This window comes from Equus asinus, chromosome X (genome assembly GCF_041296235.1).
Source record: "Equus asinus isolate D_3611 breed Donkey chromosome X, EquAss-T2T_v2, whole genome shotgun sequence".
NCBI lineage: Eukaryota > Metazoa > Chordata > Mammalia > Perissodactyla > Equidae > Equus > Equus asinus.
The window spans coordinates 127,466,089-127,480,586 of NC_091820.1; the positions used below are offsets into that span (position 1 = coordinate 127,466,089).

General features: G+C 37.5%; 1 protein-coding gene across 7 annotated transcripts in view; it reads right to left on the reverse strand.

Moving 5' to 3' along the window:
• The window catches only part of ATP11C (ATPase phospholipid transporting 11C), a 177,368-nt gene that overhangs the window by 73,264 nt on the left and 89,606 nt on the right, over nucleotides 1–14,498 (reverse strand). For all 7 annotated transcript variants that reach the window (XM_044763022.2, XM_044763024.2, XM_044763023.2 and 4 more), the window contains one exon: nucleotides 9,972–10,079. In XM_044763022.2, coding sequence (XP_044618957.1) covers nucleotides 9,972–10,079 — 108 coding nt within the window. The remainder of the gene's footprint in view (nucleotides 1–9,971; nucleotides 10,080–14,498) is intronic.

A 14,498-nucleotide genomic window follows, 5' to 3' on the forward strand; every position in this document is an offset into this window, starting at 1 on the left:
CTCTGCAAGCCTGAGAGAAAAGAGGAAATCATAACCATTCATCAATTCTTCTCTACAGGCATCCACTGGGAACTCATGAGAAAGCCTGAGGGCAGGAGACCTAAAAGAGCCTTCTTCAATGGTACAGGCATACAGGTTGTGATTGACTGCTGTGAAGAGACAGACTCAAAATATGCCAGAATCGTAGATCCTTCTCTGACATGAGACAAAAGCTATCTATGTGTACAAGAAAGGCAAGAAATCGTCTCTGGCATAGTCTCAGGAAAACGTCCCTACCACTGCAGGAGAGGTAGAAGCAAAAGCCATGTACTGCTGGGGATAGGACAGGAAGCTCACTCATACCGAGGAGCTAGCAATGATAAAAGGCAAAGTCCAGCTGCCATGGGAGGTGGAGCGGGAGTACTGAGAAAGTTTCACCCAGAGGTATGGTGCATAAGGCCTGCCTAATATTGAGACTGGAGCAGGAGAACCAAGAAACCACTCTGTTCCCACCAGGAGCTTTGCAATGAATACCATGAAATAGTAATCTACCACTGGGGGAGGAGAAAGGGCAGAGAGAGGCATCCTCTGTTTCAGGGATGTAGGATCTGCTGAGGAGAGGGTGGAACAGGAACACTGAGAAAAACCCCCTGGTATCCCAGATCCCACACAAGGCAATGGCAATCCACCACTTCAGGAATTTGAGGTCCCGTGGTATACTGAAAGCATCAATAACTATAACAAAAACCAAAGCCAGGCCAAATCCTGACTGGATTGAAGATTGACTCAACCCCCAACCCTAATGGGCTGACAGAGAGGGATGCCCATTTCAGAACATAAATACTGTTCACCTCACTCTTTAGCATTCTTTAACATACAACGTCAAAAATTCAATAAAAAAATAAGACACACAAAACACAAGACAAAAATGACCTATCATCAAGAGATAAAGGAGTAAACAGGACTAGCCCCAGAAAAGTTCAGATTTTAGAATTATGAAACAGAGATGTAAAAAAAGCTATGATTAAGATATTAAAGTATTTAGTGAAAAAGGTAGATATATATGTGCAGATGATGAATTTGAGCGGAGATGGAAACTACAAAAAAAAGGGCAAATGGAAAAGTTAAAAACAAAAAACATGATATCAGAGATAAAGATTTCCCTCAATGGGCTTATAAGGAGACTGGATGCAACAAAGGAAATAATCAGTAAACTTGAAGAAATTCTTCCAATATTTCTAACTCCAATACCCATACTCTGTCCCTTACAAATAGCTGTGTTTCTACATTGGAATTCCTCAACTCCTGTTTCTAGGCTCTCTTCTCTATGTTCTATGTGATTCTATCCAGTCTCATGGCTTCATATACCATCTACATGCTGATGAAATCCAAATTTCTATTTCCAGTTAAAATATCTCCTCTCAGCTCCAGGCTTGACAATTCCATCCGGATGTCTAATAGGTATCTCAAAATTAACATGGCCAAAACTGAATTACTGATTTCCCTATACTCCCACATCTGTCCCTAAACTTATTCTTCTCCAGCCTTCTCCACCTTATTTAATAGCACCAGTATTTTGTTTAATGGTACTAATTAATTCACCCAGTTGCTTGGGCCCAAACCAAGAAGGCTATCTTTCTTCTTTTTTTCTCTTTTTTCTCATTCCCTACATCCAATACATCTCCAAGTCATGACGATTCTATCTCCAAAAAAATGTCGTGAATATATCCATTTATCTTAATCATGAGAGAGGTGGGACGAAGTTGTGGTTATGAGCATGGAGTCTACACCCACTTGTTTCAATTCAAATCCCAGCTTTCCCACTTACTGGTTGTTGGACAAGTTTCTTAACCTCCCTGGGCCTCAGTTTCCTTATTTTAAAGAGGAGATAATGCAAGTACCTATTTCAGAGGACTGTTGTGAAGGAAGGATTAAATGAGTTACTATAATGTAAAAGGGAGTGCTTGGTATATTTATGTAATATATAAATGTTAACTACTATTTTATCAACATTATCTCTACTATTATCATCCTAATATAAGCTCTTATCATCTTTTGCTTATACTATGGCAGTAGCCACCTAACTGGTCTCCCTCATTCCACTTTTTCCCATGCCTCCACTTTGTTTACTCTCCAAACTTGTCTTTTAAAAAAAAATAAGATCAAGTCACTCCCTGGCTTTGAAATCCTTCCAAAAATTCCCATTGCACTGAGGATACAGAACAAGTCACTTTCCTGCTCAACAATAGTCTCCCTACTCCCCAGCCAAGGAATTAAATATTTAGACACTTTTCATTTATAAGCATCTCTTTCCACACACAAATACTCCAGAAAGGGCACAAAGAAATAGTATTTCATACAATAACATAAACTGATTTAATTAAGATTATATCTGCTGAGGGGCCGGCCCAGTGGTGCGGCGGTTAAGTGCGCATGTTCCGCTTCTCCGTGGTCCGGGATTCGCTGGTTCGGATCCCGGGTGCCGATATGGCACCGCTTGGCATGCCATGCTGTGGTAGGCATCCACGTATAAAGTAGAGGAAGATGGGCATGGATGTTAGTTCAGGGCCAGTCTTCCTCAGCAAAAGGAGGAGGATTGGTGGTAGTTAGCTCAGGGCTAATCTTCCTCAAAAAAAAAAAAAAAAAAGATTATATCTGCTTAAGGTCAGCCTCAAGGCAAAGAAGCCTAGTGAACTGAAGGTGAAAGATGGGGGTCTTTCTAAGAGGGTGGGGATGACAGCAAAATCAGAGGAGTAAAAGAAAAAAGAATAAAAGAAAGACAATCTATGTCAAACTCAGGTAACCCTCCTACTCTGTCGCCTTCCTCCCATCATCACTATTAGTAGACGCAAGACAATTTACCAAGCACTGGGGATATGGAGAACTTATGCCCAGGAATTCCAGGTATTTAATAAATAATTCATTAGTGATAGTAATTGATAAGAGTACAGGGAAAATAGTATTATTTTTTATGAATTTATATCACAGCCCTGAATCATTCTGAAATGGTATTTTCACCTACCCTCTTTTCTTTCTGTCCCACTCATGTTCTTCCCTTGTTCTGGGGGATCTCATTTCCAGTAGCTTTCATATTTTAATCTATATTCATATAGAAATATTCTTTTAAAAATAATACCTTGGAAGATCAACAAAATGAACAAACTCTTACTAGACTAAGAAAAAAAAGACTCAAATAGCTAAAAAAGAGAAAACATCTACAACTGATGCCACAGAAATAAAAATGATTATGGTGATGCATTGCATAACAACATTTCTGTCAACAATGGACTGCATATACTATGCTGGTCCCATAAGATTAGCACGATATAGCCTAAGTGTGCAGTAAGCTACACCATCCAGGTTTGTGTAAGTACATTCTATGAAATGTTCACAAAACAATGAAATCTCCTCATGATGCATTTCTTAGAACATATCCCCGTCACTAAATGTCTCATGATGGTACAAGAGGCTACTATAAACAATTATATGCCAACAAATAGGATAACCTAGAATAAATGGATAAATACCTAGAAACATACAACCTACCAAAACTGAATCATGAAAATATGAAAAACTCTGAACATACTCAAAACTAGTGAGGAGATTGAAGAAGGAAGCAAAAACTTCCCCCAAAAGAAAAGTTCAGGACTAGATGACTTAATTGGAGAATTTTACTGAACATTTATTAAAGAAGAAATAAAACCAATCCTTCTCATACTCTTCTAAAGAACTTAAGAGGAAGAACACTCCCAAACTTACTCTATGAGGTCAGCATTACACTAATACTATTACCAGAAAAAGACACTACAAAAAAGAAAACTACAGATCAATACCCTTGATGAATATTGATGCAAAAATCCTAAACAAAACACTACCAAATCAAATTCAACAGCACATTAAAATGATCATACACCATGACCAAATGGGATTTATCCTTGGGATACAAGGATAAATACAAAAATCAATCAATGTAATGCAACACAAAAACAATGGACAAAAACTATATGAGCATCTTAATCCATGCAGAAAAAAAATCTGGCACGATTCAACACCTTTTCATGATTTAAAAAAACCTCAATGAACTAGGAAGAAAAGGAAATGGCCTCAACATAATAAAAGCCATATATGACAAGCTCACAACTAGCATCGTACTCAGCGGAGAAAGACTGAAAGCTTTTCCTCTAAGATCAGGAATAAAGTAAGGATGTCCACTCCCAATAATACTTACTATTCAACATTGTTTTAGAAGTTCTTGCCACAGTGATTAGACAAGAAAAAGAAATAAAAGGCATACAAATTGGAAAAGAAGAACTAAAACTATCCGGGTTCACAGATGACATATTATATGAAAAACCTCTAAAGATTCCACAAAAAAAGTTAGAATTAATAAATGAATTCAGCAAAGGTGAAGGATATAAAATCAACACTCAAAAGTCAGTTGCATTTCTATATACTATCAATGACCAACTCAAAAAGGAAATTAAGAAAAAAAACCCATTTACAATAGCATCAAAAAGGATAAAACACTTTGGAATAAACCAAAGAAGTTAAACACTTGTACAGTGAAAGCTGCAAAGCACTGCTAAAAGAAATCGAACATAATACAAATAAATGGAAAGACATTTTATGTTTATGGATTGGAAGATTTAATACTGTTAAAGTGTATATACTATCCAAAGCAATCTGCAGATTCAGTGGAATTCCTATCAAAATGCCAATGGCATTCTTCACCAAAACATCCTAAAATTCATATGGAATCTCAACAGACCCCAAATAGACAAAACAATCTTGAAAAGAATAAACATAGAGGCCTCACAATCCCAGATTTCAAAACATATTACAAAGCAATAGCAATTAAAATGATATGGTATTGGCATAAAGACAGCTATGTACATCAATGAATAGAGAGCTCAGAAACACACCCTTGCATATATGACCAAATGATTTTAAACAAGGATGCCAAGACTATGCGATGAGGAAAGGACAGTTTCTTCAATAGATAGTGTTGGGAAAACTGGAAATCTACATGCAAAAGAATGAAGCTGGACTCTTACCTTACACCATATACAAAAATTAAGTGAAAATAAAGACCTAAATATAAGACCTAAACCTATGAGACTTCTAGAAGAAGGTGAGAGAAAAGCTTCAGGACTTTGGATTTGGCAATGATTTCTTGGACATAACACCAACAGCACAGCGAGAAAGGAAAATGAGAATGAAAAGAGAACACACCAACTGGGAGAAAATATTTGTAAATCATATATCCGACAAGCGGTTAATCTCCTTTATATATAAAGAACTCACACAACTGAACTACAAAAAAAATCAAACAATCCAATCAAAAAGTAGGCAGAGGCTATGAACAGACATTTTTCCAAAGAAGAGATACATATGGCCAATAGGCACATGAAAAGATGCTCATCATCAGAGAAATGCAAATCAAAACTACACTTAAATACCACCTTATGCCCGTCAGAATGGCTATAATCACCAAGACAACAAGTAACAAATGTTGGAGAGGCTGTAGAGAAAGAGAACCCTCATACACTGCTGGTGGGAATGCAAACTGGTGCAGCCACTATGGAAAACAGTATGGAGATTTCTCAAAAAATTAAAAAGAGAAATACCATATGACCGAGCTATCCCACTACTAGGTATTTATCCAAAGAACTTGAAATCAACAATACTAAGAGACACATGCACCCCTATGTTCGTTGCTGCATTATTCACAATAGCCAAGACATGGAAGCAACCCAAGTGCCCACCAACTGATAATTGGATAAAGAAGATATGGTGCGTGTGTATACACACACACACACACACACACACACACACACACACACACACAGGAATACCACTCAGCCATAAAAAAGACAAGCCCGGGGCTGGCCCTGTGGCCGAGTGGTTAAGTTTACATGGTCTGCTTCGGCAGCCCAGGGTTTCGCCAGTTTGATTCCTGGGCGTGGACATGGCACCATTCACCAAGCCATGCTGAGGTGGCATCCTACATGCCACAACTAGAAGGACCCACAACTAAAAATACAAAACTATGTACTGGGGGGCTTTGAGAGAAAAAGGAAAAAATAAAATCTTTCAAAAAAAAGACAAAACCATCCCATTAGCAACAACATGGATGGACCTTTTGGGTTTTATGTTAAGCAAAATAAGCTAGACTGAGAAAGACAAACACTATATGATTTTACTCATTTGTGGAAGATTAAACACATGGACAAACAGAACAGTTTAATGGTTACTAGGGGGAAGAGGTTTGGGGGATGGGCACAAGGGGTGAAGGGGCACATTTATATGGTGACTGACAAATAGTAACATACAACTGAAATTTCCCAATATTGTAAATTATTATGACCTCAATAAAATTTTTTTAAAAAATTAAACAAACAAAAATTATGTTTTTACCAGTAGCCTGTGAGAAAGTCTCTGCCCATTTTAAAAGTCCCATCTGATGAGAAAAACTTGTTTTGATTTGCACTTCTTTTTTTTCTGCTTTTTTCTCCCCAAATCCCCCCAGCACATAGATGTGTATTTTTAGTTGTAGGTCCTTTTAGTTGTGGCACGTGGGATGCGACCTCAGCGTGGCCTGACGAGTGGTGCCATGTCCGTGCCCAGGATCTGAACCAGCGAAACCCTGGGCTGCTGGAAGTGGAGCACGCGAACTTAACCACTCAGCCACGGGGCTGGCCCCATGATTTGCACTTCTTGATTAATAAATTTGAATATTACGTATACATTCAAAAAAATCAAAATGAGATATGGGAATACATCAAACTTAAAAAGTGTGCGCCAAGGGAAACAATCAACAGAGTATAAAGGCAATCTACGAAATGGGAGAAAATATTTGCAAACATGTATCTGATAAGGGATCAATATCTAGTATATTTAAGGAATTTCTACGACTCAACAGCAAACACACACACAAATACCACGATTAAAAAATGGGCAAAGGACTTGAATAGATATTTCTCCATGAAGATATATAAATGGCCAAAAGGCACATGAAAAGATGCTCAACATCATTAATCATTAGCGAAATGCAAATCAAAACCACAATGAGGTATCATCTCACACCCATGAGGATGGCCACTATCAAAAGAACAGAAAAGAACAAGTGCTGGAGAGGATGTGGATAATTTGAAACCCTTGTGCACTCTAGGTGCAAAGGTAAAATGGTGCACCCACTATGGAAAACAGGATGGAGGTTCCTCAAAAAATTAAAAATGGAATTACCATAAGATCCAGAGACTCTACTTCTGGATATATATCTAACATAATTGAAAGCAGGATCTCAAAGAGTTCTTTGTATAACTGTGTTCACTGCAGCATTATTCACATAGCCAAGAGGTGGAAGCAACCCAAATGTCCATCAACAGATGAATTGATAATAAAATGTGGTATATGCACACAGTGGAATATTATGTAGCCTTAAAAAGAAGGAAATCTTGTCATATGCCACAACATAGATGAACCTTGAAGACATTACACTAAGTGAAATAAGCCAGACAGCAAAGGACAAATACCATATGATCCCACTCAGGGGAAGTATCTCTCCGAAGTAGTCAAAGTATCTCTCTCAAGTAGAAACAGAAGGTAGAAATGGCTGGAGATAGAGAGAATTAGTGTTTAGTAGGTATAGAGTTTCAGTGTTACAAGATAAAAAGGTTCTAGAAATATGTTGTACAACAATGTGAATATACTTACTACTGAACTGTACACTTAAATAGGTAAGATGGTAAATTTAATGTTCTGTTTTTTTATCACAATAACAAAATAAAATAAAATAAAAATAAATACGTAATACCTTGAGACTGGGATAACGTATGGTAAAAAAACACATGCAATAAAGGGCTGTTACCGAAAATATACAAAAAAAATCCTTAAAACTCAACAGCAAGAAAATTAATAATCTGATTAAAATATGGGCAAAAGACCTGAAAAGACACTTCACCAAAGAAGATATTCAGATGGCCAATAAGCATATGAAAAGATATTCAAAGCCATATGTCACCAATTGCAAATCTAACAAAAATGAGATAACCACTACACAGCTATTAGAATTGCCAAAATCCAGAACACTGATAACAAATGCTGCCCAGGACGTGGAGCAACAGGAACTCTCATTCACTGCTGGTGGGAAGGCAAAATGCAATAGCCAGTTTGGAGACAGCTTGGCAGCTTCTTACAAAACTAAACACGCTCCTACCCTATGATCCAGTAATCACACTACTTGGTATTTACCGAGATGAACTGAAATCTTATGTCTACATAAAAACCTGCATATGGAAGATTACAGCAGCTTTATTCATACTTGCCAAAACTTGGAAGCAAACAGGATGCCCTTCAGTAGGTGAATGGATAAACAGTGGTACATCTAGACAATGGAATATTATTCAGTGCTAAAAACAAATGAGCTGTCAAGCCATGAAACGACATGGAAGAAACTTAAATGCATATTACTAAGTGAAAGAAGCCAGTCTGAAAAGGCTACATACCATATGATTGCAACTGTATGACATTATGGAAAAGGCAAAACTAAGGAGACGGTAAATAGATCAGTGGTAGCCTGGGGTGGGAGGGAGGGAGGGATGAATAGGCAGAACATTGAGGTTTTTTAGGGCAGTGAAACTACTCTGTATGATATTATAATTGTACGTAAGTGTCATTGTACGTTTGTGCAAGCTCATAGAATGTACAAGAGTAAATCCTAATGTAAACTATTGACTTTGGGTGATAGTGATTTGTCAGTGTAGGTTCACTATTGCTAACAAATGTACCACTCTGTGGGGGATACTGATAGTGAGGGAGGTTGTACCTGTGTGGGGGAAGGGGGTATATCTGAACTCTGTACTTTCTGCTCAATTTTGCTGTAACCTAAAACTGCTCAAAAAGTAAAGTTTATTATTAATTGAAATAAAATCTGTTGGGAATAAAAAATATTATTTGATATGGACAAGTCTAAAATCTTATTGGCAGGGATCTTCCTGAATAATAATAAACAATGATTAATTTGATTAAAATCAAACTTTCTGAGATATTAAAAAATAATAAATAATACTCGGAACTCTCATACATTGCTGGTGGAATATAAAATGATACGCTGCTATGGAAAACAGTTTGGCAGTTCATGAAAAAGTTAAACACAGAATTACCATACGACCTAGCAATTCTACTCCTAGGTATGTACCCCCCAAAATTGAAAATAGATGTTCAAACAAAAACTTGTACATGAGGGCCAGCCTGGTGGCATAGCAGTTAAGTTCATGTGCCCTGCTTTGGCAGCCCAGGGTTCACCAGTTTGGATCCTGGGCGTGGATCTAAGCACTGCTTATCAAGTCATGCTGTGGGAGGCATCCCATATATAAAATAGAGGAAGACGGGCACAGATGTTAGCTCAGGGCCTATCTTCCTCAGCAAAATAGAGGAGGATTGGCAGCAGATGTTAGCTCAGGGCTAATCTTCTTCAAAAAACAAAACAAAACTTGTACATGAGTGCTCACAATGGCAACATTGCTAATAGCCAAAAAAGTGGAAAAAAGACAAATGTCCATCAACTGATGAATGGATAAACAAAATGTGGTATAGCCACATGATGGAACATTATTCAACCACAAAAAGGAATGAAGTACTGACAGATGCTATAACATGAACGAACCTTGAGAACATTACATAGAGTGAGAGAAGCCAGACACAAAAGGTCACAGAGTGTATGATTCCAATTATATGAAATATCTAGAATAGGCAAATCCATAGAGACAGAAAGAAGATTAGTGGTTGCCAGGGCCTGGGTGGGGGAGGAATGTGGCATGACTACTTAATGGCTATGGGGGTTTCCCTTTGGGGTGATGAAAATGGTCTGGAACCAGATAGCACTGATGGTTGCATGACATTGTGAATGTACTAAATGGCACTGAATTGTACATTTTAAAATGGCGTGGTTTTGCCATAATAAAAAAAGAATGAATTACAAAAATTAATACCTTGATTTTTTCACTCTCTTTTCTCACTCGCTTTGCATTTTCAATAATGTAAACAGTTCTCTTGTTGACTTCATTGTCAGCTCTGTGTCTCAGCCAATCCTCATAACCCTAGGAGAAAAAGAACCACATACTCAAGCTCACATAATGAAGTCAAGTTGTTAATACATTTCTAGAACCCCCTCCATGAGTCACCAGCAGATATTTATACTTCCAGTTTTCAACTCAGAATGCTCAAGAGACAACACTGTACCTTTTTTCAGCAAAAACTAAGGTATTTTTTCAAAATACCCCTTAGGTAATAGGTTTACTGTGTTAAAAGGTCCCTCCATTCTACAGATAAAAACTAATGAAAACACAGGCATAGAACCTTACTGTTCTTCAACTGTGAAGGACGAAGATTTATTTTTCTAATTCCACTTTTATTCTTCAAGTTAATGTTAATTTTCTTCTACTTTTTATTTATTTATTTTTTTTATTAGTGTTATGATAGATTACAAGCTTGTGAGATTTCAGTTGTACATTTTTGTTAGTCATGTTGTGGGTACACCACTTCCCCCTCCGTACCCTCCCCCCACCCCCCCCTTTTCCCTGGTAACCACCGATCAGATCTCCTTCTCAATATACTAATTTCCACCTATGAGTGGAGTCATATAGAGTTCGTCTTTCTCTGACTGACTTATTTCGCTTAACATAATGCCCTCGAGGTCCATCCACGTTGTTGTGAATGGGCCAATTTCGTCTTTTTTTATGGCTGAGTAGTATTCCATTGTGTATATATACCACATCTTCTTTATCCAATCATCAGTTTCTGGGCATGTAGGCTGGTTCCACGTCTTGGCTATTGTAAATAATGCTGCGATGAACATAGGGGTGCAACAGACTCTTGAGATATCTGATATCAGGTTCTTAGGATAGATACCCAGTAATGGGATGGCTGGGTCATAGGGTATTTCTATTTTTAACTTTTTGAGAAATCTCCATACTGTTTTCCATAGTGGCTGTACCAGTTTGTATTCCCACCAACAGTGTATGAGGGTTCCTCTTTCTCCACAACCTCTCCAACATTTGTCGTTCTTGGTTTTGGATGTTTTTGCCAATCTAACGGGGGTAAGGTGATATCTTAGTGTAGTTTTGATTTGCATTTCCCTGATGATTAGCGATGATGAACATCTTTTCATGTGTCTATTGGCAATATTCATATCTTCTTTTGAGAAATGTCTGTTCATGTCCTCTGCCCATTTTTTGATCGGGTTGTTTGTTTTTTTGTTGTTAAGCAGTGTGAGTTCTTTGTATATTATGGAGATTAACCCTTTGTCGGATAAGTGGCTTGTAAATATTTTTTCCCAATTAGTGAGCTGTTTTTTTGTTTCAATTCTGTTTTCCCTTGCCTTGAAGAAGCTCTTTAGTCTGATGAAGTCCCATTTGTTTATTCTTTCTATTGTTTCCCTCAACTGAGGAGTTACAGTGTCCGAAAAGATTCTTTTGAAACTGATGTCAAAGAGTGTACTGCCTATATTCTCTTCCAAAAGACTTATTGTCTCAGGCCTAATCTTTAGGTCTTTGATCCATTTTGAGTTTATTTTGGTGTGTGGTGAAAAAGAATGGTCAATTTTCAATCTTTTGCATGTGGCTGTCCAGTTTTCCCAGCACCATTTGTTGAAGAGACTTTCTTTTCTCCATTGTAGGCCCTCTGCTCCTTTGTCGAAGATTAGCTGTCCATAGATGTGTGGTTTTATCTCTGGGCTTTCAATTCTGTTCCATTGATCTGTGGACCTGTTTTTGTACCAGTACCATGCTGTTTTGATCACTGTAGCTTTGTAGTATGTTTTGAAATCGGGGATTGTGATTCCGCCGGCTTTGTTTTTCTTGCTCAGGATTGCTTTAGCAATTCGCGGTCTTTTGTTCCCCCATATGAATTTTAGGATTGTTTGTTCAATTTCTGTGAAGAATGTTCTTGGGATTCTGATTGGGATAGCATTGAATCTGTATATTGCTTTAGGTAGTATGGACATTTTAACTATGTTTATTCTTCCAATCCATGTGCAAGGAATGTTTTTCCATCTCTTTATGTCATCGCCTATTTCTTTCAAAAAAGTCTTGTAGTTTTCATTGTATAGATCCTTCACTTCCTTGGTTAAGTTTATCCCAAGGTATTTTATTCTTTTCGTTGCGATTGTGAATGGGATAGAGTTCTTGAGTTCTTTTTCTGTTAGTTTATTGTTAGTGTATAGAAATGCTACTGATTTATGCACGTTAATTTTATACCCTGCTACTTTGCTGTAGTTGTTGATTATTTCTAATAGTTTTTCTGTGGATTCTTTGGGGTTTTCTATGTATAAGATCATGTCGTCTGCAAACAACGAGAGTTTTACTTCTTCGTTACCTATTTGGATTCCTTTTATTTCTTTTTCCTGCCGAATTGCTCTGGCCAGCACCTCCAGTACTATGTTGAATAGGAGTGGTGAAAGTGGGCACCCTTGTCTTGTTCCTGTCCTCAGAGGGATGGCTTTCAGCTTTTGTCCATTGAGTATGATGTTGGCTGTGGGTCTATCATATACGGCCTTTATTATGTTGAGGTACTTTCCTTCTATACCCATTTTACTGAGGGTTTTTATCATAAATGGGTGTTGGATCTTGTCGAATGCTTTCTCTGCATCTATTGAGATGATCATGTGGTTTTTGTTTTTCATTTTGTTGATGTAGTGTATCACGTTGATTGACTTGCGGATGTTGAACCATCCCTGTGTCCCTGGTATAAATCCCACTTGATCATGGTGTATAATCTTTTTGATGTATTGCTGTAATCGGTTTGCCAAAATTTTGTTGAGGATTTTTGCATCTATGTTCATCAGTGATATCGGCCTGTAGTTCTCCTTCTTTGTGTTGTCCTTGTCAGGTTTGGGGATCAGAGTGATGTTGGCTTCATAGAATGTGTTAGGGAGTTCTCCATCTTTCTCAATTTTCTGGAACAGTTTGAGGAGAATAGGTATTAAGTCTTCTTTGAATGTTTGGTAGAATTCTCCAGAGAAGCCGTCTGGTCCTGGACTCTTGTTTTTGGGGAGGTTTTTGATTACCGTTTCTATTTCCTTACTTGTGATTGGTCTATTCAGATTCTCCATTTCTTCCTGATTCAGTTTGGGGAGATTGTAGGAGTCTAGGAATTTGTCCATTTCTTCCAGGTTGTTCAATTTGTTGGCATATAGTTTTTCATAGTATTCTCTTATGATCTCTTGTATTTCATTGGTATCTGTTGTGATTTCTCCTCTGTCATTCCTGATTTTATTAATTTGCGCTTTCTCTCTTCTTTTCTTGGTGAGTCTGGCTAGGGGTTTGTCAATTTTGTTAATTCTTTCGAAGAACCAACTCTTTGTTTCATTGATCCTTTCTATTGTCTTTTTTGTTTCAATATCGTTTATTTCTGCTCTTATTTTTATTATTTCCCTCCTTCTACTGACTCTGGGCTTTGTTTGTTCTTCTTTTTCTAGTTCTGTTAGGTGTCGTTTGAGGTTGCTTACGTGAGCTTTTTCTTGTTTAGTGAGGTGAGCCTGTATTGCGATGAATTTCCCTCTTAGGACTGCTTTTGCTGCATCCCAAATGATTTGGTATGTCGTGTTCTCATTTTCATTTGTCTCCAGATAATATTTGATTTCTTCTTTAATTTCTTCAATGATCCATTGTTTGTTGAGAAGCGTGTTGTTTAGTCTCCACATTTTTGCACCTTTCTCTGCTTTTTTCTTGTAGTTGATTTCTAGTTTAATAGCGTTATGATCAGAAAAGATGCTTGATATTATTTCAACTCTCTTGTATTTATTGATGTTTGCTTTGTTTCCCAAAATATGGTCAATCCTTGAGAATGTTCCATGTGCACTTGAGAAGAATGTGTAACCTGCTGTTTTTGGATGAAGTGTTCTATATATATCTATTAAGTCCATCTGGTCTAATTTTTCATTTAATTCTATTATTTCCTTGTTGATTTTCTGTCTGGATGTTCTGTCCATTGGTGTTAATGGTGTGTTGAGGTCCCCTACTATTATTGTATTGCTGTTGATGTCTTCTTTTAGTTCTATTAAGAGTTGCTTTACAAATTTTGGTGCTCCTGTGTTGGGTGCGTATATATTTATAAGTGTTATGTCTTCTTGGTGGAGAGTCCCTTTTATCATTATATACTGTCCCTCTTTATCTTTCTTTATCTGTTTTGCTTTGAAATCTACCTTGTCTGATATTAGTATAGCGACACCTGCTTTCTTTTGTTCATTATTAGCTTGGAGTATTGTTCTCCATCCCTTGACTCTGAGTCTGTGTTTGTCTTTGGGGCTGAGGTGTGTTTCCTGGAGGCAGCATATTGTTGGATCTTGTTCTTTGATCCATCCTGCCACTCTGTGTCTTTTGATTGGGGAGTTCAATCCATTTACATTTAGAGTGATTATTGAGACGTGGGGGCCTACAACTACCATTTTGTGTCTTGTTTTGTGGTTTTCTTCAGTTTCCTTTGTTTCTCGTCCCATGGTTTAATCTGTTCTGATGTAG